Source organism: Hypanus sabinus, chromosome 6, assembly GCF_030144855.1.
Source record: "Hypanus sabinus isolate sHypSab1 chromosome 6, sHypSab1.hap1, whole genome shotgun sequence".
NCBI classification, from domain to species: domain Eukaryota; kingdom Metazoa; phylum Chordata; class Chondrichthyes; order Myliobatiformes; family Dasyatidae; genus Hypanus; species Hypanus sabinus.
The window spans coordinates 97,394,316-97,419,193 of NC_082711.1; the positions used below are offsets into that span (position 1 = coordinate 97,394,316).

Consider the following 24,878-nt stretch of genomic DNA (forward strand, 5'->3'; position numbering starts at 1 on the left):
ATGGCTGAGGTGTAGTAACTGTTCCTGAACCTGAAGCTCCTGTACCTCCTTCCTGATAACAGCAATGAGAGAAGAGCCTGGCCTAAGTGGTGGGAGTCCCTGTTGATGAATGCTGCTTTCCTGCGACTCTTTTTCCTGTAGATGTGCTCGACGATTGGGAGGGCTTTACTTATGATGGACTGAGCCATATCCACTACTTTTTGTGGATTTTCAGTTCAAAGGCACTGGTGTTTCCATACCAGGCCGTGATGGAGTCATTCAATTTACTCTCCACAACACATCTATAGAAGTTTGTCAAAGTTTTACATGTCAAGCTGAATCTCCACAAACTCCTAAGGAAGTAAAGGCACCGCCATGCTTTCATCATAATTGCACTTATGTGCTGTGCGTAGGACAAGCCCTCCAAAATAATGACACCTAGGAATTTAAAAGCTGTTGACCCTCTCCACCTCTGATCCTCCAATGAGGACTGACTCATAGACGTCTAGTTTCCCTCTCCTGAAGTCTATAACTGGCCCCTTATTCTTGCTAACATTAAGTAAGAAGATGTTGTAATGACACCACTCAGCCAGATCTTCAATCTATATGCTGACTCGGAACCACCTTTAATTTGGCCTACCACAATAATGTCATCAGCAAACTTGTATATGGACCTGGAGCTGTGCTTAGCCACAAAGTTTTAAATGTAAAGCAAGTAGAGCAGAAGGTCTCTGCACACAGCCCTGTGATGCATCTGTGCTGATAAGATTGTGAAGATGTTGTTGCCAATCTGAATAGATTGGGGTCTGCAAGTGAGGAAATCCAGGATCCAACTGCAGAAGGAAGTGCTGAGGCCAAGGTCTTGGAGCTTATTGATTAGTTCTGAGGAGATTATAGTGTTAAAAGTTGAGCTGTAGTCAATAAAGAACATCCTGATGTATGCACCTTTGCTGTCCAGATATTCCAGGGTTGAGTGAAGAGCCTAGGAGATGGCATCTGTAGTGGACCTGTCACTCCAATAAACAAACTGGAACGGATCCAGCTTCTCAGCTAAGAGCTTATAGACTTCATCAACAAACTCTGACAGGATTTCATCACTGTGGAGGTCAGTGTTACTGGATGACAGTCATTGGGGCAGGTCACCAAGCTCTTCCTGGGCACTGGTATAATTGATGCCTGCTTGAAGCAGGTGGTTACCACACACTGCAGAAGCAAGAGGTTAAAGATCTCAGTGAGCACACTAGCCAGTTGATCAGCACAGGTCTTTAGTACTTGGCCAGGTACCCCATCCTGGCTGGATGCTTTCTGTGGGTTCACTTTCCTGAAGGCTGCTCACATGCCGACTTCAGAGGCTGAAGTCCCAGGATCATCGGGGGATGTGGGAGTTTGTGATGGTTTGAATCTGGAAGTGAAGTCCTGCTGTTGCCTAGGTCACTTGATTTAACTTTATAAGAGCTAATAGTATTCAAGCCCTGCCACAACTGAGGAGCATCCTTCATTGATTCAAATTTTGTCTGGAATTGCCACTTTGCCCATGAGATGGCTTTCCTGAGATTGTACTTGGACCTCCTGTAACTTTCTTAGTTACCAGACTTGAATGCCTCTGATCTGGCCCTCAACCATGAAGCTCATGGTTCATCCTGGGCTTCTGATTGGGAAGGCTTGCAATGCATTTGTGGGGACATGCTCATATAGTATAATCAAAAAGAACTTCCTAAATGGAATTTGATAAGTTGTTGAAGGGGCAAAAATTAGAGAGATGTGAAAAAGCCACATAATAATCCAACAATGGAATTATAAGTAACAGAAGCAAACAAAGAACTATTGTACTTCAACAGCAAAGACCTGTTATCGGGACTTTGGTGGCTTTAACAAGTCCTGACATATAGAGCAATTACTGACTACCAAATTTATTGCAACCATGCGTGATTTACATAATTATGCAATTTAAAACAACAGCTCTCTGTTGCATATTGTACTGACATTCAAACCACACTAATGCAGCAGGAAGAAAATTATATTAACTATTTTATTTTATTCTCATCCCTATGAAAACAGGGACATGTTACTAATGTTCAAAATCTAAATGCTGTATATGAATATTTTTAAAGTGTGGATAAACATGAATGATTCCACAGTAGCACACACAATGATCCTTCTACATAGGGTGAGACAAAAGCACATTTGTTGTTAAACTGTTTAAACGGTTTAAGCAGCTTCCTCCTCCACCAGCTTTGCCTTCAAGAAGTGTTTTTCTTTCAGATAACTGACTGGGTTTGGGTATTATTAAGTACATAAGGAAAGATCAAAAGACTCCTGGATCAATTAAGTAGGTTTCATTAATTCACCCAGAATGCTGATAATTCCAAATATTTAATTTCCTGTGATAAAGTTAGGAAATATGCTTCCTCCTTCCTAATTGGTAAAGGGTAAGACCAGTATTTGCCTGCTTCTTATCCCATAAACATTAGAGTAATCCAAGCAGTTCAATACCTATAACTTTCCACAAAGAGTTTGATGATTTCCATAATTCTGATACCAACTATTTATCCAGCATTAACTACACTGCTTTCATATTTTTTCATATAATTTTCATATAATTACAACTTCCTCTTGCTTATTTTATAATATCAAAAATGAGAATAATGGATGTAACCAAATAATTTAATCTATTTGAGAAAAAATGTTCATTCTTTAATTCGGGAATGTATGTCGAACTTTTTGAATGCTAGAGCATATTTTACATTTCTCCACATGATACTTCAGCCTCAATTGATCAATGAATTTATTTTTTTTATCTTCTGTACATTAACAGAAACTATATTAACTATGTCACCAAAATCTGAAGCAGCAAAATGTTGTGATATAGACAAACTTCAGTTACTTCTGTCCAGTGAGAATTTATATTGCTGATTTTACTTGGTTATCACTACATTAATAAGTAAATTTGCTACAACTAGTCTTGTGAAACAAACTTGAAGATATATTTTTGTTTACGTGAAATTAAAAACCTGTATTCTGAAACCAATATTTTAAATTGAATCATTCCTACTTTTGCAATTTATTTCAGTGAAAAATGGCATCACAGAGTACAGAGATTGTATGAATTGAGCTAGGGCGTATTTAGTTCAATGAAGCTGCAGGGACAATTTGATTCAACATATAAATAAGCACATACCCTTGACAATTGATTCAGCTGCATAGAGGTCCCGTTTGTACGTCACCTAAAAGACAGACAAATCTGATTAAGTTCAACTTAGGAAAAATAAAATCTATATGCAATGTAATCATTGTCTGAAGTCACTTCTTCCATTAATGGAACATACAGTTTATATCCTGGAACTGGCATCACTGAACCCGTTAAAAACAACTCAAGCTAAAGCATAAGAACATGAGTGTCCTATAAGAGTAAATAGTTTGAGTTTGGGTGCATTTCCAGCAACCAAAGTGCGAAGTGGTGACTAAGTTGGAAAACGACAGAATGTGTGGTATGTAGTGCATGCAAACACAACTGAGAACCAGACTGAATGCAGAAAATTAAGAGACAGGAAAGGAAATAAAGGTAGTGAGAGATGAGCGGATTAAACCTCCCAACTCCCACTGTTACCCCGACTATACCTCTTCCCACCCTGTATCCTGTAAAAATGCTATTCACTTTCCTCAGCTCCTTCATCTCCACCACAAATCTTCCCAAGATGAGGCTTTCCTTTCCAGGAAATCAGGGATGTCTTCCTTCTTCGAAGAATGGGGTTTTCCTTCCTCTACCACTGATGCCGCTCTTACCCGCATCTCCTCCATTTCTGGACATCAGCACTCACCCCATCTTCCCAGATCCTTAATGGTGATTGAGTTCCTCATGTCCTCACCTACTAGCCCATGAGCCTCCACATCCAAAACATCATTCTCCACAACTTTTGCCATCTTCAGTGGGATCCTACTACCAAACAGATCTTTGCCTCCCACCCACGTCCATCTCACTTTCTGCAGGGATCGCTCCCACAGTGATTCCCTTGTCCATTTGTCCCTCCCCACCAAGCGACCACCCTGCAAGCAACAGATATGCAATACTTGTCTATTTACCTCCTCCTTTACCTCCATTCAGGGCTCCAAACAGTCCTTCCACTTGAAACAAAACTTCACCTGCAGATCTGTTGGAGTCACATATTGTATCCAGTGCTCCTGATGCAGCTTCCTCTACATTGGTGAGACCTGACATCAATTGGGGGACTGTTTTGTCGAGCAAAACATTTCGAGTATTTTGTCGACTACCATTGAGGTAGGCTCCAAACTGATGGCACAAACATCAATTTCTCCTTTCAAGTAAAAGAAAAATCTTTCTCCTTCTTTCTTCTTCTGTTCTCCACTCTGCCCTCTTACCTCTTCTCACCTGCCTATCAGTTCCCCTGATGTCCCACCTGCTTTCCTTTCTCCCATGGTACTCTGTCCTCTCCTATCAGATTCCTTCTTCTCCAGTCCTTTACCCTTCCCACCCAGCTGGCTTCACCTATCACCTTCTACCTGGTGTTACTTCTACTACCCCCCCCCCCCCACCTTTTTATTCTGGCATCTTCCCCCTTCCTCTCCAGTCCTGAAGAAAGGTTTCGGCCGAAAATGTCGACTGTTTATTAATTTCCATTGATGCTGCCTGAACTGCTGAATTCCTCCAACATTTTGTGTGTGTTGATTGCGAGTGATGTTCAAAATGGTCCAACTCTATCTCAACAGGTCTATAACCCTGTTTTGGACCCAATAACTGAAGGTAGCATATCCAGAGAAGGGTTCCTGGAGAATAAGATAGGTTGTGGTTCAGGTATCAGTGGAAGAACACTTTGAGAACAGTAGTTGTTATGCCATAAAGTTTAGATTTGGAAAGCAGATAGGCTGAAAGCAATCTAGAGGAGAAGGACTGACTTCTATGGAATCAGGGGATATATGCTGGACTAAAATGGAATTAAGGACAGCCACGTTAAACTAGGTGACTTTTAAAAAAGCGACATTTCAATAGAGCTAACTACATTTGAACAAGAGGTGAAGTTATAAAATAACAAACTTCGGAGCTCACTACATGTCTAAGGACATAGAGAAAATTACGACACTGGAGAGGGGAGGATGTACAATACCTATCAAGAGAATAATTCATGAACAAGATTGGATATGGGAATCTGAGAGAAAAGCCAAAAGTAAAATAAAAAAGGCAAAGAAAGAATATGATCACAGAATAGCAGACGGCATAAAAGGGAATAGAAAAGCTTTATCCATGCAAGCAAATATTAAGATGGAAATAGCAGAAACAGGTAATTATGGCTGATGAGGCAAAACATTTATGATGCATAGGGTGAGGCCGGAACATCAAGAAAGAAGATGTTGTCAATATGGAGATGAAGAGAAAATTAAGAAGCAGGCATAGGTTTTGCTTGACATAAATGTCAACGTGGTCCAGATGAGATGCATCATAAATTGCTGAAAGATGTGGGGATGGTTTATTATTTTTAATTTATAAAGAACAGTATTATCCTTTTTCTCTAACATGAGAAATACCAGAGAAATGGAGAAAGGCATTGTCAAAAAAGATATGCTAGGCCAGGTGCTGGATAAGCTTCCAGAAAAAAAAAATTCAAGAAATTTGGGAGAAATCTGAGTTAACAAGGAGGGTCAACACAAATTTATTAAAGGCAAATCATGTTTAAATATTCTGCTGAGGCAACCGAGAAGGCAATACATTCAATATTGTCTATATAATATTAAATAGTCATGTAATGAAGTCCCATATAAAAAGCTAGTGAACAAATTGAGGCTCACAAAATAACAGAGTTAAGTTTTACCATGGATCAAACAAAAAGTAGAAAATAAAAATAGGCAGCAATAGTTCTCAGATTGAAGATTGGTAGGCAGTACTGTTTTCCAGCAATCAGTGCTTGGACCCATAGTTTCATAAATATCTTGGATATTCGTGTCAAATTAGTCATTTTTTTCCTTGTTGACCTTGAGTCAAATTTCAAACTTCCATAAGACCCTTAGGTTGGAAGTACAGCAACCAGTGAGGAAGACAGCAATGGACTCGAAGAAGACATTGATAGATTAGATTGGGCAGACAAATGCAGGATGGAATTACTTCAGAAAAATAGTATAAAACATTATAACCTTCAATATAAAGTGAACTTAAAAGAAATTCAACTTTTTTACCTAAAGTTTACATACTATACTTCCAACTCCTTAAAGTAAATAAAAAGTTAAATCAGAGCAGCTTATCTCATATTTTTACCATTAAAACAGCTAAATTAATCAGTTAATCTCACATACAATTTCCTTACTGTTTTGATGAACTGAATTGAATTGAATTGAATGATCTTTATTGTCATTATACATAGGTACAATGAAACTCTGTTTGGCTTCCTCTCAGGCAATCAAACAAAGCAGTAGATAAAACAAGACAGTTATAGAAAAATGGTATTAAATTGTTTCCTTACAAAGAAATAGAATCAGTATTTACAAATACTAGACTTTATGGTTTTGACATGCATTCATGCATTCTCAAGAAAAATTATAAGACAAGAATTTAGGCTTGGAAAGTCACTTGTCTTAGCTTGAGCTGCTTCTCTGTTATAGCAATCCAAAGCTCATCTTACTTCCCTGCTTCCTTTATTATGGCTTTCCATTTATGAAATATACCACTGTCTTCCCTTATTATCAGCAATGGCCTGGGTCTTAACAATTCCTTGTAACAAAGTGTTTCGTGCTCCAATTACCTATGTGCAGAGATATTTTTACCAACTTCTTATTCTATTATTGGATTTTAATTGATTAGTTCACAACATAAATTTCCTAACCACAAAAATTGTCTACCCTCACTTATCTTGTTAATACCTTTTATCAGTTTAATCTACCTAGAATTTACAAACCCAGATCCGCATGATCAAATGGGAGATATTTTGTGATTCATTGGAGTCAGAAATCTTTCCACAGCTGGGAGAAGACTACCAAAGAGGAAGACGATCACAGCAAAAAAGCAAATTCCTAATCTACAAAGCAACTCATATGTTGCTCTAAGTGCACGAATAGATAATTGGAGAGGAAGAGAAGTATACCCTACTAAAGACAGGACGGAATAGGAAGCCATCAAGTTATACAGAAGGAATGTAGACCAACAGTCAAAAATGAAAAGGATTTGATTGGAATGGAAGAACTCTGATGATCAAAGTCAATACATACATCTTCATTCCTTGTAAATTCACCATCAACCTCACACCTTGCATTGTGCAGTAACCCCCTACCAAACAACATGTAGTAATAACATTCTTGAGTCCTATCCCATCCTTGCATACTTCACACTGATATCACATTAACACCCACAACTCACAGTTTCCACAAAATACCAGCTATCCAACTAAGTCAAACTCAGCAACCAAATCACAATACAATGCCAACTCATCCCTCCTTTGCAGGACACCGTGACACAGAACTGTCAGCACCAACAGGCTGTTGGTACCAGGCACTAATCAGGTGACAGTCTTCACTTTTTTCAAAGCTGCTGACTCAGTCTAAAAGCCAATGAGATCATTGAGGGCAGTGGAATGTTCATAACTAATCTCTCAATCCCACTTATCTCAAGGTCTATCATAAATAAAAATAACTTAATTCCTCTTTCTATTCCTTAATGGTATATAATTGATTTTGTTCTAATACAAACATCAACATTATTTTTTAAATCCTACCTCTAATGGAAGCTTTGAACAATATTGTTTTAGTCTCTCTTAACCTCTGAAAAGGTTAGAGCAACAGTGAAGTCCCAGCTCTGGCCAAACCACGGTTGCAATCTTATTCTAATTAACACAAAAGTGAAACTTTAATTTATTTTTTTTTCCTTCTTACCTTCCACAAATCAGGTGGTCCATCAAGGAGCTTTGCAGAGACTCCACAGTACTGCAGAGCTAAATGAAGACACTCCGTCCCATGCTCAAGATCATAATCTGTGCACTGTAACAGAAAATGTGATCAGCCCTGAGGAAATTAGTGGAGCTTGCTGATGTTTTAACTTTCAATTGTCTTTCTACAGGAGCAAGAAAATTAAACAAATTTCTAACCCGCTGGTTGTAGCAAAAACAGCTTCAGAAGTTATAATTTAGCTGTATTTGCTCAGCCACCATATGGTAAGTTTTTTTTATAAGAATAGGCATGTTTATATTTTCAATATTTGTCTACATGCATTTGGACATATGTGTCAAATATAGCTGTTTTACACTGAACACTAATGGAAAGTGTAAAGGAGTTAATCTAAAAAGGCACTGTAGAAGAACATAAAGAAAGGTACAGCATGAATCCTGATATGAGATACCATTATCAAACTGATCATGAGCTAGTAACAGCAGTCTTAGCTCGTGAAAGTCCCACTTGCCTTTTGAGACAGGATAGAATTTCACAGAGGAGATAACATGAGAGCCATTGCTGCACAGAGAGAAAATGAGGGAGAATGATTCTTCTTCTTGAAAGGGATACATGTTTTTAAACACAGATCAAAATTTTAAATTCTGCCAATTACACATGTGGAAGGTAACACAGAATATTGAGGCAGGCAATAAAAAGTAGATAAAGTTAATAGAACTGAAGCTGGTCAACTTCCCAAGACAAATTCTATCCCATTGTTTATGATATTCCCTTCTACCTCTTCTCATAATCCCTTCCCTCATGGCCAACAGCTTAGAATGTTTCTAAATCACCACAGCATTTCCTAAGGACTGTCACACTAGCTAAAACAAAAATAATAGCTTCTTTACTTCTTTAGTGGCAATAATATTTGCTAATAATTGCAGTGTTCTCTTTCACTTGCAACTTCCCGGATAGTGACCGCACACAATAAAACCAGGCTAGCTTTCAGGTTTGGGTTGGCAAGTTGCAAATAATATTTCAACCACATTAAAAACCAGCTAATCACCACTTCTAACAAGAAAGAATCTGATCTCTTCACTGTGATATTCAACACATTGCCATACTCAAAGTTCCACCAACAAAATATTATCTCACTCCATTCAACACCCTTAAACATCACCAACACAGTGTGCACCATTCACAAAATGCACTGTAATAACATTTCAAGGCCACTCTGAAAGCAGCTCCCAAATCTTTATTACCTGAAGGTACAAGGGTAGGAAGTGCACAGTTGCAGCACCCTGAATATATTGTTGGCATTTTATCAACATTACCTCCCGAGTATGTATATTTTCCCAAACAAAGCACAATGACTTAAGAATCTCTTGTACTAGAAATTCAAGTATGATTAAAAATGGAGAATAATCCCCAATAGTGCCTACAACTTATAAATTAATTTCTAGAAGTTGCAAGCCACTACACCCAAATGCTTGTTTCAAAATTCAACATATATTTTGTAAAACCCAGTGACATTACGAAAAATAGGAGTATAATTTTGACTTTGTTCACTGGTGCTAACCAGTTATATATCAGCTGGCCACACATCCTGCTCTGATCATTCCTATTCCATTGACTTCAAATACATCCCGCATCCTCTGTCACTCAGGCTGTCAGCAGCAGGAGGAGAATGTTTAAAAGAATAAGTCACTTGGAAAACCCATAGCCCTACATGGAATATACTCTAGCCTAATATCTAGACCGGCGTTAACTGACCAACTATTTAAATCATTTCACACCATGCTTTGGAGCAGTCCACAGTTCCTGTCACTGGTCTTAGTTTGAATTTTAGAAGTATTTTCCTCTCACTTGAACGTGTCCAGCATATCATGTGAGCAAAAGGAAAGGTTAATCCAGTCAGGGCTATAGGGTAGCCTTGTGAATTTATGGTTGCTTGGTAACCATCCCAGCTGGCATGTTTGGCTAAGCTGAAAAGGAAAGGAAAGAAACTGGACTCAGTTGCCCCCTCTTTCACCAGCTGGAGTGGGGTGTAGGCATTACTCAAGGTTGGAAATAAGACTCCGGGGCTCACGGATCTGGTGTTGAAAATTATTGCTGAAAGCAAAGACCCTTAACCAAGCATGCAAAATGTTTCTGAATCTAAAGCCAATATTGTTCTTTACAACGTTAAAATGAAAATGGGTATAGGATTAATGATTAATGTGTTAGCAAGAGCTGGCTTCCAAACTGAAATTAGATCTATAAATTACATGCTCTTCCTCATCAAATGGCATCTCTGTTTCCAACAGTTTTGTTTTGTTTCCACACCCAGACTTTACATTAAGTCTCTGCTCCACATCTCAATCATCACTCAGGAGAATGACAGTCGCATTTTGCGGTCTGTAAAGGCTTCAGTTACAAGAAATAATAGAGCTGCCACCTTTACAATAAAGGGTATATTATTTAATCTAATCTTAAAATCTCATCTGTCCTTTTCTGCCTTACCAAACAAAGGTATCTTCCTCCTCCAGAAAATCCAGAGGCAGCCATAGAATGAATGCAGCCACTTGCACCTTATTTCTATGCTCACATTAGTTTCAATATAAGTGGGATATGCCTAGCCACAGCACACTGGCAATTTCAGTCAAGGTATAGTTCTTCATTTAAATATGCTAGGGAGTAATTTGGAGGTATAGGAGGACAGCAGATATTAATTCAGACAAGAACCATTCTTCAGTTCTTGATGTAAATTGTAAGCAGTAAATTGAAGTTAAAAGCACAGACTGGTCCACAGACAAAGAGATGTGATTTGCAAACTGGTGACAATGACTTGTTCACAGGTGCATCAACGAAATGTTAAAACAATCTGCTTATGCTAATTGACTTGCATCAAACCTGGCAACATGCCTAAGTTATTTTCATAATTGTGACTTGAATTTAAGCTGACAGACCAGGCATATAAAACACAGTCACAGGTATATTGTAGATGCAATCAATAGCTGATCTATTGTGTATTCAGAGAGTCTGCTCACACAAATACTCTTGGGCGTCTGGCTCTCTGTCTTCTGAAGTTTTTAGAATATCTGTGTCAATTAGTTTGTCCCAGGGGTGTTTGAGCATTCAGATGTGTCTCCCACTATAGATAAATAATTCAAAGTAAGCATTGTCAACATAAAATATTGAAGTAAATGATGTCATTGTAACTACTGAAATTGCCTTGTATCACCTACTGTTACCTTTGATTTTAAGGGTATAAACTTTTGAATTTGCAAGACTCTGAGTTTCTCCAGAATACGCCTGCTGTTGTGATGAATAAAAATTTCTCTGTCTCCTGTTCCAGTATCTTTCCAGTGACTTTGATCACAGTGACAACAAATATATCATTAAATTGCCTGTAAGATTTATATGTACCAACATCATCACTTCAATATTTAAACCTGTGTTACATACATTCCCAAATTCAGCAACCTTTAAAATTTTCAAGCATGTAATTTCACAAGCTTAAACTAGCAGCATTTTTAAAAAGAAAATTAATTTTCACAAATTAAAGTGGGTTTCAAATTTCCGATTCATTTTTTACATGCTCATTGAAACATACAATGAAATGCACTGTTTGTGTTAACAACCAACACAACCCAAGGAGATACTGAGGACAGCCAGCAAGTGTTGCCACACATTGCAGCCCAACATAGCATGCACACAATGTTTAGCAGAACAGCAATGAAAGATCAACAGCAAAACAAGCCCCTTTCCTCCCTCCTGTACACCCACCCACCCATTCACAAACAGTCCTCCAACCCAAAGACCGGCAGCCACCATTTTGTGAAAAAAAAAACACACCAGACTTCTTTTAATAGCTTTTCCAATTATTTCACTTTTGGATAATGGCAATGGGATATTTATCAAATATTTGAGTTACTTAAGGTTATTTCGTTTTTTTATTTTACATGCAGTACAGTCGGCACTCCTTCTCCGCGGGTTCCGCATGCGCGGATTCAACCAACCACAGATTGAGAAAACCCGGAAGTTCTCTCTCCAGTGCTCATTGTTTGAGCATGGTTCACCTCACGTCCCGTGTACAGACTTTTTTTTCTTGTCATTATTCCTTAAACAATAGAGTACAACAACTATTTACATAGCATTTACATCGTATTAGGTATTATAAGTAATCTAGAGATGATTTAAAGTATACGGGAAGACGTGCGTAGGTTATATGCAAATATTATGCCATTTCATATAAGGGACGAGCATCCGTGGAGGGTCCCGGAACAAATCCCTCATGGATAAGGAGGGCTGACTGTACATAACTTCAATGAAATTTGATGGGTAAAATGCATCAATTTCAAAGACTGTATTTGAGATTAACATTTTTTTTGAAGTATCTGTCTTCCTGTTTGGGTAAATATCCTACAGCACAATCTGAAGCAAAACGAGAGGAATCTCTTGGAATCCGATTTTGTAAGAACTTCCAAAAGGCAATGCTCTGGTTAGGACTAATTAGCAGTACTTTCTCTATCTGGTGGCCATAAAACTTTGTAATGTCTCTTTTTCTAAAAAGGATGGAGATGAACAGATCCTCAATGAGCAAGGGGGTGAAAGTTTACCACAGAGTTGAAGTTACATCAGATCAGATGGTGGATCCAGTTGTGGGACCACTTGGCACACTCTGCTTTTAATTCATACATTTATATGATTCTACAATTATCTAAAGGTTCTTGCTGAACAATACACCTTCCGCACAGTCTGATATGCCAAAGTCTAAATACAGTCCAACCATCTTCTCTGAGTAACTAGTGAAATAGACAGATTGTTGAATATACCAGCAACATCACAAAACTAACAGAATTTTAAAGCAAACACGAAGGCAGATTAACTGGCTACTTGCATCACTTATTCAAAATCTTCTTTCCCCTTGGCAGGGTATCAAAAACAAGAGGGTGTAGGTTTAACATAAGAGGGAGGTGTTTTAAAAGGGAAAGTTTTTGTTTTACACAGAATAATGGTTGATAGCTGGAAAATGTTGCCAGAAAAGTAATGGAATCACTGAGTGTTACTATATTTAGGATTCATTTAGGCAGACACATAAATAGGCAAAACATAGAAGGAAATAGTTTCCCTGCAAGAAAATTAGATTAACATTAACAGTAAAAACAAAATCAGCATGGAATTGCTGGGCAATTGGACCCTTTTCAGTGCTCTGTGATTCTATGACTGTTATGACTTGAGTACAGACCATGACAGGAGGGTATAGGTTTAAAGTGAGAGGAGAGACACTTAACAAGAACCTGAAGGCAACACTTTCACCCAGAGTGCCGTCACAGGTAGATAGGGTAACATTGGCTTTCATAAAACAAAATACTGAGTAAAGGAATCAGAATGTTATGTTGAAGTTGTACAAGACATTGGTATGGCCAAATTTGGACTATAGTGTGCAGTTTTTGGTCACCGACCTACAGGAAAGACACAGTATCTGAAGACTGAAAAAGTACAAAGAAAATTTACAAGGATGTTGCTGGGACTTGAGAAATTAGTTATAGGGAAAGGTTGAATAAGTTAGGACTTTACTCTCTGGAGCATAGGAAAATAAGGGGAGGTTTGATAGAGGTATACAACATTATGAAGGGTTGCATTCACAAAAATGTAAGCAGGCTTTTTTCACTGAAGATGGGGAGACTCGAACTAGGGGTCATAGGTTAAGGATGACAGGTGATATATTTGAAAGGGAAACTGAGGGGGGATCTTCTTCACTCAAAAGGTGGTAAGAGTGTGGAACAAGCTACCAGTGGAAGTGGTGGATGCAGGTTTGAAAGTTGCATTTAAGAGAAGCTTGGATAAGTACATTAATGGGAGGGGTATGGAAGTCCATAGTCCATTTGTGAACCAATGGGGCTGGTCAGTATAACATTCTGGCACAAACTAGATGGGCCAAAGGGCCTGCTTCTGTCCTGTAGTGCTTTATGACTTGATGACTTACTCATCAATACTCTGCTCACTGATGCCAAGTTTTGAATCCCCTGGACACTTCAAGTTCTGACCCAATTATAACATTGAACTGAACATGAACTAGAGATACAGATTCCAGGCAAGGGTCATGAGAGACCATTCTTGACACCACTTCAGCACTTGATGAAGCAGGACATCAAAGAGCCCTGCTAAATTGGTCAGTGGTTATCAAGGGGAAAATCTAATAGTTGGAGTCATGTTTAGTATTGTAGTAATTATAAATTACTACAATACTAAACATATTGATAATTGTAGTAGTTGGTGTCAATTATTTCAGTCCCTGGAACTGCTATAGAGATCCTCAGTGCAATGGCCTAGGACCAACAACCATTTATCAATTACCATTGTCCATCAAAACAGCAGGAGATGGGACTTTGGATAATGACTACACAAGCTCAACTCCAGTCTCCATATGTATGCAGCAGAATGGACAACATTCAGGCATAGGCTGATAAATGTTAAATAGTATATCACAAAAGTGACAGAGCTGCCATCTCGAACAAGATGATATCTAATCACTCTGCTCTTGATATTCAAAGCTATTGCACTTGCCAAGTTCTTCACTATCAACATCCTGGGCACCATCATTGACCAGAAGCTCAGCTGGATCTGCCATATACCTACATGCTCACATCCCAAAAAGGGAACAAAATACTTTTATTCTGTATTGCTTCTCCAAATATTAGAACCATCAGATGATAAGGTGAGGTGTAAGAATTCTACCTGCTGATAAGCTTTGTAAATGACATCAAATATGAAGGCTTGGGGCATTTCACTCGCCCTGTACTTGGCACGTTCCAGTGAATGGTCAAGGTAGCCTTCTGGGTTGGTTGCAACGACAGTAGAAACAAGAGGTCTGATAGCTCCCGCAGCCTAAAAACAAAAACATAGGAATAGTTTCTTAGAATGAGTCCTTTCAATGAAATAAAAGAATAAACAGGAGACAGAATCATTTATTACTGAGTTCATAGCTTGAAAGAAACCAGTTAAATAATTTCTTAAATGTTGAACATATTCGCCTTTGAAACTAATAGTTAAAAGTAGGTATTAATTAATGTGGTCTTCTTTACAGGACAAGAACTTTCTTGTGCTGTGATTAAGGGTCTCAGCCCAAAACGTCAATTGTTTATTAATTTCCATTGATGCTGCCTAACCCACTAAACTCCTCCAGCATTTTGTGTGTTGTTTTGGGTTTTCAGCATAGAGTCAGAGAAATGTACAGCACAGAAACAGGATATTGAGCTCTTCTAGTCCAGGCTGAGCCATTTAAACTACCTTCTCTGGGACCATACCTGCCTTACCTCTACATCCATTTGTACTGGACACTTATAACTTGTTTTTAACTGACAAGTGCTTGTTGTGTTTTACTATTTATTGTTATGTTTATTATTTAGTGTTGCGTTTGTTATGTTATGATCGCATTGCTCCTGGGAAACGCCGTCTCATTCTGTCCTGCAGAGCTGATGTACGGTTAGAATGACAATAAAGTTTTTGAATCTTGAAATCTATCCAATCTTCTCGTAAACATTGAAATTGTGCTCACCTGCACCACTTGTGCTGGCAGCTTGTTCCACACTCTCACAACCCTAAGTGAAGAAGGTTCCCCTCATGTTCCCCTTAATCTTTTCACCTTTCACCCTTAATCCATGACCTCTAGTTGTAATCCCACCCAAACCAGTGTGATGGTGTTGGAGTTGCTGCTCCTGATCCGGACTGACTGAGGTCTCCCAATCAGGAAGTCTAGGATCCAGTTGCAGAGGGAGGTGTTCAGGCCCAGTAGGCTCAGCTTTCCAATCAATTTCTGAGGTATGATTGTGTTGAATACTGAACTGAAGTCTATGAACAGCATTCGAATATATGTGTCTTTTTTGTTCAGGTGGGTTAGGGCCAGGTGGAGGGTGGTGGCAATGGCATCATCTGTTGAGCGGTTGGGATGGTACGCGAACTGCAGGGTGTCCAGTGAGGGGGGGCAGCAGAGTCTTGATATGCCTCATGACGAGCCTCTCGAAACACTTCCTGATGACGGATGTAAGTGCAATGGGACAGTAGACATTTAGGTAGGACACTGAAGACTTCTTCAGCACGGGGACGATGGTGGAGGCCTTGAAGCACATTGGAACGGTGGCGCTGCTCAGGGAGATGTTGAAGATGTCAGTGAGAACATCTGCTAGCTGGTCTGCACATCCTCTCAGCACTCCACCAGGGATGCTGTCTGGTCCAGCAGCCTTCCGTGGGTTGACCCTGCACAGGGTTCTTCTCACATCGGCCCTACTTGCATTTACCAAGCGAATGAATCTTCTTGATGAACCCCCCATGCAGGACCTTGTCAAATGCCTTACTAAAGTCTATGTAGATGCCTTTATCAACTTTCCTGACAACTTCTTCAAAAAAGACACGACTTACCACGCATGAAGCCCATGTCTATCAAAATACTCATATCCAGCCCCTCCGAATACCTTCCAATAACTTTCCTACTACTAATGTCAACTCACCGGTCTATAATTTCATGGTTTATCTTTAGAGCCTTTCTTAAACAGAATAAGATGACTGGCTATCCTCCAATCTTCCAGTACTTCACCTGTCGCTAATAATGTTTTAAATATCTCTGTTACAGCCCCAAGCTGCACTTACCACCTGTTGGGTCAGAGGAGACACCTTCTGAGGCCCTTGGGATATATCCACCCTAATTTGCTCAAGACAGCAAACACTTCCTCCTCGGCAATCTATGTAAACTTCATGAAGTTCATGCCATTTTGCCTGACTTGTATAGACTCTGTGTCCATCTCCTGAGTAAATGCAGATGTAAAAAATTGATTTAAGATCTCCCCCATCTCTTTTGGCTCCATGCGTGGATTACCGTTCTGATCTTCCAGAGGACCAATTTTGTCCTTTTGCTCTTAACATATCTGTAGAACCCCCTTAGGAATTTCCTTCACCTTGTCTGCTAAGGCAACCTCATGACCTCTCTTAGCCCTCCTGATCTCTTTCTTAGAAGTTCTCTTACATTTCTTATACTCCAAAAACACCTCATTTGTCCCTATCTGCCTATACTTGCTATGCACCTCCTTCTTTTTCTTAACCAGAGCTTCAATATCTCTTGAAAACCAAGGTTCCCTAAAGTTGTTATCTTTACTTTTTATTCTGAACAGCACATAAAAGCTTTGTACTCTCAAAATTTCACTTTTGAAGGCCTCCCACTTACCAAGTACACCTTTGCCAGAAAACAGCCTGTAGCAATCCACACTTTCCAGATCCTTTCCCATTCCAACAACATCGGCCCTTCTCCAATTTAGAATCTCAACCTGGGGACCAGACCTATCTTTTCTCCATATTTACTTTGAATCTAACGGCATTGTGATCACTGGATGCAAAGTGTTCACGGAAAATAACTTCTGTCACTTGCCCTGTCTAATAGCGGGACCAGATTGCACACTCTCTTGTTGGGACATCTACATACTGATTAAAAAAACTTTCCCAAGCACACATGACAAACTCTATCCCATCTAGTCCTTTTACAGTATGGCACTCCCAGTCAATATGTGGGAAGTTAAAATCACCTTCTAAAACAACCTTATGTTTCTTGTACCAGTCTGCAATCTCTCTAGAGGTTTATTCCTTTAAATCCCTCGGACAGTTGGGTGGTCTGTAATATAGCCCCATTAACATGGTCATACCTTTCTTATTACTTGGTTCCACCCATAATGCCTCACTGGACAAGTTCTCCAGTTTGTCCTGATAGAGCACTACTGTGGCATTTTCTCAGACTAGTAAAGCCACCCATCCTCCTTTAATCCCTCCTGCTCTGTTGCACCTAAAACAACGGAATCTCGGAATAATGAGCTGCCTCTCTGCCCCTCCTGCAACCAAGTCTTGCTAATGGCTACAATATTATAATTCCATATGTTGATCCATACTCTGAGCTCATCTATGATACAGTACTTCTTGCATTAAAATACACACAACTCAGACATTAGTTGTACCATGCTCAACCTTTTGACTCTTGAATTTGTCATGCATCTTCAGACTTCCTCGTACTTATTGATTAATATGTATATGGTTCAGAATTTCCTTGAACATGCAGACAAAAATATTACATTTCTCATTCCAAAGTGCTTCTACTTAATATATGATTGATCTGATGTGAGTGAAGCTAGGGATGGAAACAGGATGCATGGCAGCTTTGCAAGTGTTTGCAGATCATAATGTCCAACCTAGCAAAACTTAACATAAACGGCTGTGATCCTTCACTCCCTTGATTAGCTGAATACCTTTTGTGCATGCTTTGAAAGGGAGACTAAAATCGTAACGGCACAGATCCATGCAGCACATGGCTACCTTGTGACATCTGTCTCAGAGGTCGATGTCAGAACAGGGGCTAACCCTTGCAAGGTAACAAGCCCCAATGGTGTACCTAGCAGGGAACTGAAAACCTGTACCAACCAACAAGACATCTTCAATCTCTCACCGCTGCACTTGGAGCTTCCCAACTGCTTAAAAAGTGCATCAACCAAACCAATGCCCAAAATCAGGATGAGCTGCCTCAATGACTATTGCCCAGTGGCACTCAGATCTACTGTGAAGAAGGGCTTTCAGGGATTGGTCGTAGCTGGAATTAACTCCTGCCTAAGAAGGGACCTGGATGTGCTGCAATTTGCCAATCGCCACAATCAGTCTGAATGCTCTCCACTCAGCCATGAACCATGGGGAAAGCAGCGAGACCTACCTCAGGCAAATGTTTATTGATTACAATAATGCTCAGCCTTCAACACCATCGTACCCTCAGTACTGATCAACAAGCTTCAAGACCTGGGCCCCTGTACATCCCTCTGCAACTGGATCCTGACTTGCTCATCGGGAGGCCACAGTCAGTGCAGATTGGAAACTGCATCTCCTCTATCCTGACAATCAACACAGGTGCAACTTAAGGATGCATGCTCAGCCCACTGCTCTACTCTCTCTCTACCAATGACTATGTGGCTAGGCATAACTTATACACCATCTATAAATTCGTGATGACATAACTGTTGTTGGCAGTATCTCCGATGGTGACAAGGAGATGTACAGGAGTGAGATAGATCAGCTGGTATAGCTGAGTTGCAATAACAACCTTACACTCAAGGTCAGTAAGATCAGGGAATTGGTTGCAGAATTCAAGTATGGGAAATTGAGAACACCAGTTTTCATCAAGGGAAACGGGAAGCAGCTTCAAGCTCCTGAGTGTCGATATCTCTGAAGTACAATCCTAGACCCAACATATTGACACAATTACGAAGAACGTACACCAGCGGCTATCTTTCTTGAGAAGATTGAGGAGATTTCACATGTCACGAAACACCTGAGCAGTTTTCTACAGATGTACCACAGACAGCATTCTGTCTGGTTGCAATACCATCTGGTACGCAAGTGCCGATTCATAGGACTGGAAAAAGCTACAGAGGGTTGAAAACTCAGTTCCATCATGGGCACTACCATATGCAAATGTTGATGCCTCAGAAAGGCAAGATACATCATTAAGGATGCTCACCATCCAGAGACATGCCTTCTTCTCATTACTACCAACAGGGAGGAGGTACAAGAGTCGGAATTCAATGTTCCTTCCTCCATCAGATTTCTGAATGGTCCATGAACACTACCTCACTATTTTCATCTCTTTTTGCACTACTTATTTATTCTTATATTTCTTATTGTACCTTTAGTACTTTTTTTGTATTGCACCGTACTGCTGCCAAAAAACAACAATTTCACAACATATGTCAAGGATAATTATCTTGATTCTGATGATTGCACCTGATATTTCAAACAGTTCAAAGTGAAAATGTTGGAGAAAAATTAGCTGAGTGTGTCACTGAAAAGTAGATATAACAAATCTGTGCTGATGCTCAGGATGCAAACAATGCCATAAATAGGGCAAATGAAACTGTGAACAGTGGTAATACATTACTGACTGACTTTTATAGTCATTTTAAACTTTTAGTTCACCTTATAATCTATTTTTGTGACACAATTTCTTGTGTGATAACATTGCCAATGTGACTTCAATACAGATAGAAACATAGAAAACCTACAACACAATACAGGCCCTTCAGCCCACAAAGTTATGACAAACATGTCCCTACCATAGAAATTACTAGCCTTACCTATAGCTCTCTATTTTTCTAAGCTCCTTGTACCTATGCAAAAGTCTCTTAAAAGACCCTGTTGTATCCGCCTCCTCCACCATTGCCGGCAGCCCATTCTACACACTCACCACTCTCTGAGTAAACCTACCACTGACATCTCCTCTGTACCTACTCCCCAGCACCTTAAACCTGTGCCCTCTTGTGGCAACCATTTCAGCCCTGAGAAAAAGCCTCTGACTATCCACACGATCAATGCCTCTCATCATCTTATAAACCTCTATCAGGTCACCTCTCATCCTCCATCACTTCAAGGAGAAAAGGCCAAGTTCACTCAACCTATTCTCATAAGGCATGCTCCCCAATCCAGGCAACATCCTTGAAAATCTTCTCTGTACTCTTTCTATGACTTCCACATCCTTCCTGTAGTGAGGTGACCAGAACTGAGCACAGTACTCCAAGTGGGATCTGACCAGTGTCCTATATAGCTGCAACATTACCTCTCGGCTCCTAAATTCAATTCCACGATTGATGAAGGCCAATATACTGTACGCCTTCTTAACCACAGAGTCAACCAGCGCAGCTGCTTTGAGCGTCCTGTGGACTCGGACCCCAAGATCCCTCTGATCCTCTACACTACCAAGAGTCTTATCATTAATACTATATCTGCAATCACTCTTGACCTACCAAAATGAACCACTTCAAACTTATCTGGGTTGAACTCCATCTGCCACTTCTCAGCCCAGTTTTGCATCCTATCAATGTCCCACTGTAACCTCTGACAGCCCTCCACACAATCCACACCACCTTTGTGTCATCAGCAGATCTACTAACCCATCCTTCCACTTCCTCATCCAGGTCATTTATAAAAATCATGGAGAGACGGGGTCCCAGAACAGATTCCTGAGGCACTCCACTGGTCACCAACCTCCATGCAGAATATGACACATCTACAACCACTCTTTGCTTTCTGTGGCCAAGCCAGTTCTGGATCCACAAAGCAATATCCCCTTGGATCCCATGCCTCCTTACTTTCTCAATAAGCCTTGCATGGGGTACCTTATCAAATGCCTTGCTGATATCCATATACACTACAGCCACTGCTCTTCCTTCATCAATGAATTTAGTCACATCCTCAGAAAATTCAATCAGGCTCCTAAGGTACGACCTGCCCTTGACAAACCCATGCTGACTATTCCTAATCATATTATACCTCTCCAAATGTTCATAAATCCTGCCTCTCAGGATCTTCTCGATCAACTTACCAACCACTGAGGTAAGACTCACTGGTCTATAATTTCCTGGGCTCTTTCTACTCCCTTTCTTGAATAAAGGAACAACAGCTACAACCCTCCAACCCTCCGGAACCTCTCCCGTCCCCATTGATGATGCAAAGATCATTGCCAGAGAGTCAGCAATCTCCTCCCTCAACTCCTACAGTAGCCCAGGGATATCTCATCCAGTCCGGGTGACTTATCCAAATTGATGCTTTCCAAAAGCTCCAGCACATCCTCCTTCTTAATATCTGCATGCTCAAGCTTTTCAGTCTGCTGCAAGTCATCACTACAATCACCAAGATCCTTTTCCATCATGAATACTGAAGCAAAGTATTCATTAAGTACCTCTGCTATTTCCTCCAGTTCCATACACACTTTCCCACGGTCACACTTGATGGGTCCTAATTCTTTCATGTCTTATCCTCTTGCTCTTCATATACTTGTAGAATGCCTTGGGGTTTTCTTTAATCCTGCCTGCCAAGGTCTTCTCATGGCCCCTTCTGGCTCTCTAATTTCCTTCCTAAGCTCCTTCCTAGTAGCCTTATTATCTTCTAGATCTCTAACATTACCTACCTCTCTGAACCTTTGTGAGCTTTTCTTTTCTTCTTGACTAGATTTATTACAGCCTTTGTACACCATGGTTCCTGTACCCTACAATAACCTCCCTGTCTCATTGGCACATACCTATGCAGAACTCCATACAAATATCGCTGAACATTTGCCACATTTCTGCTGTACTTTTCCCTGAGAACATCTGTTTCCAATTTAAGCTTCCAATTTCCTGCCTGATAGCCTCATAATTTACCTTAATCCAATTAACTTTTCTAACTTGTCTGTTCCTATCTCTCTCTAATGCTATTGTAAAGGAGATAGAATTATGATCACTATCTCCAAAATGCTCTCCCACTGAGATATCTGACACCTGACCAGGCTCATATCCCAATACCAAATCAAGTACAGCCCCTCCTCGTGTAGGCTTATCTACATATTGTGTCAAGAAACCTTCTTGAACACACCTAACAGACTTCACTCCATCTAAACCCTTTGTTCTAGGGAGATGCCAATCGATATTAGGGAAATTAAAATCTCCCATCACGACAACTCTGTTAAAATGTTTTTCCAAGATGAAATGTTTTTTCCAATGATGAAAATATGAACTCTTTACCCCAGCAGAGTGACTGCTTCAAAACTTAATTTGTAACACACTGTCCACACATTTGACAACTCTCTCTAACCCAACCTGGGATCTACGGACCCCTCGGTGAACGGTAAGGCTCACTGGCATAAAAAAAAGTTGGGAGCCCCTGTAAACCCATTTACGTTAAACAGCAGTGATCTGTGTATGCAGCTTAGATCATTAAGGACGACATATCGCAACCTGGCCGCTATGTACAAAACAGATAGTTTGCTGGAAGACTGACTTTGAATAGATTGAGTGCAAGTTAAGGTCAGAGATGAAAATAAGACACTCAAGTGCAGGATTACGTGAGTAATAAGATGCTCAGCTCAGGGTCAAACAGAAGACCAAGGTCAGATCTTCAAGGCCAGCAAGCAATAGCCCTCCACAGAAGCCAGGAATTCTACACCCCGGTTCCAGCGCTTCCAACATTCTGCTTCTCGGGTCATATCAGCATTACTCAATAACTTCAGAATTAATAACCACTCAAGTAGCGAATGTAAAGGCAAACAAGACTTCAAGTTTTGCAATCGGCACTGAAGCATATTTACATAAAGGTTAAAATGTCAGTTCTAGCATTATCCCATTTTAAAACATTTGTGTGACTTACATTAATGAAAAAGACTAAATTTAATCAGAAATAATGCACGTCTATTTATCACTGTCATTTTGAGCTTATCCGCTTTGAGGCACACAATGCTTTCATTTAGCATGATTATGTTTGGACAATGTTAATACTCCAAAATTGCTTCCACATGTTATTATCACAAAGATAGGTTTATACAAGGTTTTTTTTTAAAAAGTCACTAAGTCGCAAAGTTTCAGACATTTTTTTGTAAAATAAGCTTCCTGTGAAAACAGCAATACTTCTAGTCCCAACTGAATCCTCTACTTTTACAGGTAGAAACGTGTATCTCAGTTACAGACACCTACACCAGAACTTATTTTAAAATTTGTGTCATGAACGGAATGCCAAAGCCACATAAAGGCAGGATTTTCTAAGGCAGACATTCCACTTATTCTTTAACTGAAGTGTGTGTATGTACTTGTATTCTGGGTGCGCTTTAAACTAGAAGGAATATCAAGAAATAATGTTAATAATGACTTGAATGTAAGCATAGCTCATCAAAAAAAAGTGAATGGCTGCCCAGAAATGGACAAGGAAAGCTACACAGTGGACAGAGACTAATGCAATTCTTAATTTTCCCAAAATATCAAACCTGAGTTAAAGATGCAAAAATAAAGATTTGAAAAGTAATTCCTGTCTTCATATCAAACTTTCAACCAGAACTTTGTACAAATCAAACAGCTTATTGAAAAGAAGTAGTTACAAAATTTATGAAATCAAATGGTCAATTAGACTCATCCTTAAATCAGTTTTGGCTTCACGGCACACAAAATATTTCACTTGGGATGATTCCTTTTGGAGGACTCTTAGTGGAAAGTGGGTGCATATCAAGTGAGATAGGGATTGGGCTTGAGTCAGATCAGTTGTTTAAGAAAATAGGATCAACCATTCTATGATTGGGGTTAAACTCAGGAAAACATTTCTTCCCATACGTTTCACAAAAGAATACATCTGAAAATTGATGACCATAAATTAAGAATTTGTGGGGCATAAAAACATAGTCAGAAACCAGAGAATACACAACAGGAGAGAAATCAATCTTTGGTCACCAAAGTGCCAAACATCAGCTGTACATGTTTAAAAGTAATACAACAATATCTACCCACAAGATGATCTCCTTTACACTTGAGAAACCAAACAGAGATTTAGTGACACTTTGTGGAACACCAGTGTTCAGTCCATTGCAGTAATCTAAGCTCCCCATTGTCTGTCACTTTACTTCCCCAACCCACTCCCACCCTAACTTGTCGATCTGTGACCTCCTGCCCTATCACTATGAGGCCCAACACAAGCTTGAAGAACATTACCTCATTCGACTTGTGCATATCACAGCCCTCTGGCCTCAAGATTGAATCCTACAACTTCATGCAACTTGATTTTTCAGTCTGTATCAGTCATCATTCACATTAACTCAGTTAGTTTGGGTTTTTTGCTCTTGGAGTAGATGATGTGCCCATTCTGACTCTCCAGTCATATCGTCTGTCCTCCCCTCCTCTTCTGCATTTTATAACACCCAAATTCTTTAGCCTGTGTTCTCACACTTTACCTATGCCCATGCACTCATTGACCTTGTTTACATCTTATGCTTATGGTCACCCCAGTTTTACCCTATCAGAAATATTCCCCTCCTTACAGTTTTGCAAGTTTAATTTGTCTCCTTCCCAGCTTTGACCAAGAGATTTCTACCTGAAATGTTAATTCTGTTTCCTCTTGCCACAGCTGCAATCTGACCTGCTGATTATTTCCAATATTCTCCACTTCTGTGTCACAACAGCAGATTCTGAGGAGCGGATGAAAGTTAATCATTGCTTAAGAAGAGGATGGGTTTTGAGGGAAGT

General features: G+C 39.8%; 1 protein-coding gene across 7 annotated transcripts in view; it reads right to left on the minus strand.

The window, feature by feature from the left end:
• Positions 1 to 24,878, minus strand: part of crppa (CDP-L-ribitol pyrophosphorylase A) — a 316,111-nt gene that overhangs the window by 266,130 nt on the left and 25,103 nt on the right. For all 7 annotated transcript variants that reach the window (XR_009512723.1, XR_009512724.1, XR_009512725.1 and 4 more), the window contains exons 3-5: positions 14,566 to 14,715; positions 7,849 to 7,953; positions 3,158 to 3,203 (exon numbers count right to left, since the gene is read on the minus strand). Coding sequence is in view for 4 of the 7 variants with exons in the window: in XM_059972642.1 (XP_059828625.1) it covers positions 3,158 to 3,203; positions 7,849 to 7,953; positions 14,566 to 14,715 (301 nt within the window). In the remaining 3 variants the exon portion in view is untranslated. The remainder of the gene's footprint in view (positions 1 to 3,157; positions 3,204 to 7,848; positions 7,954 to 14,565; positions 14,716 to 24,878) is intronic.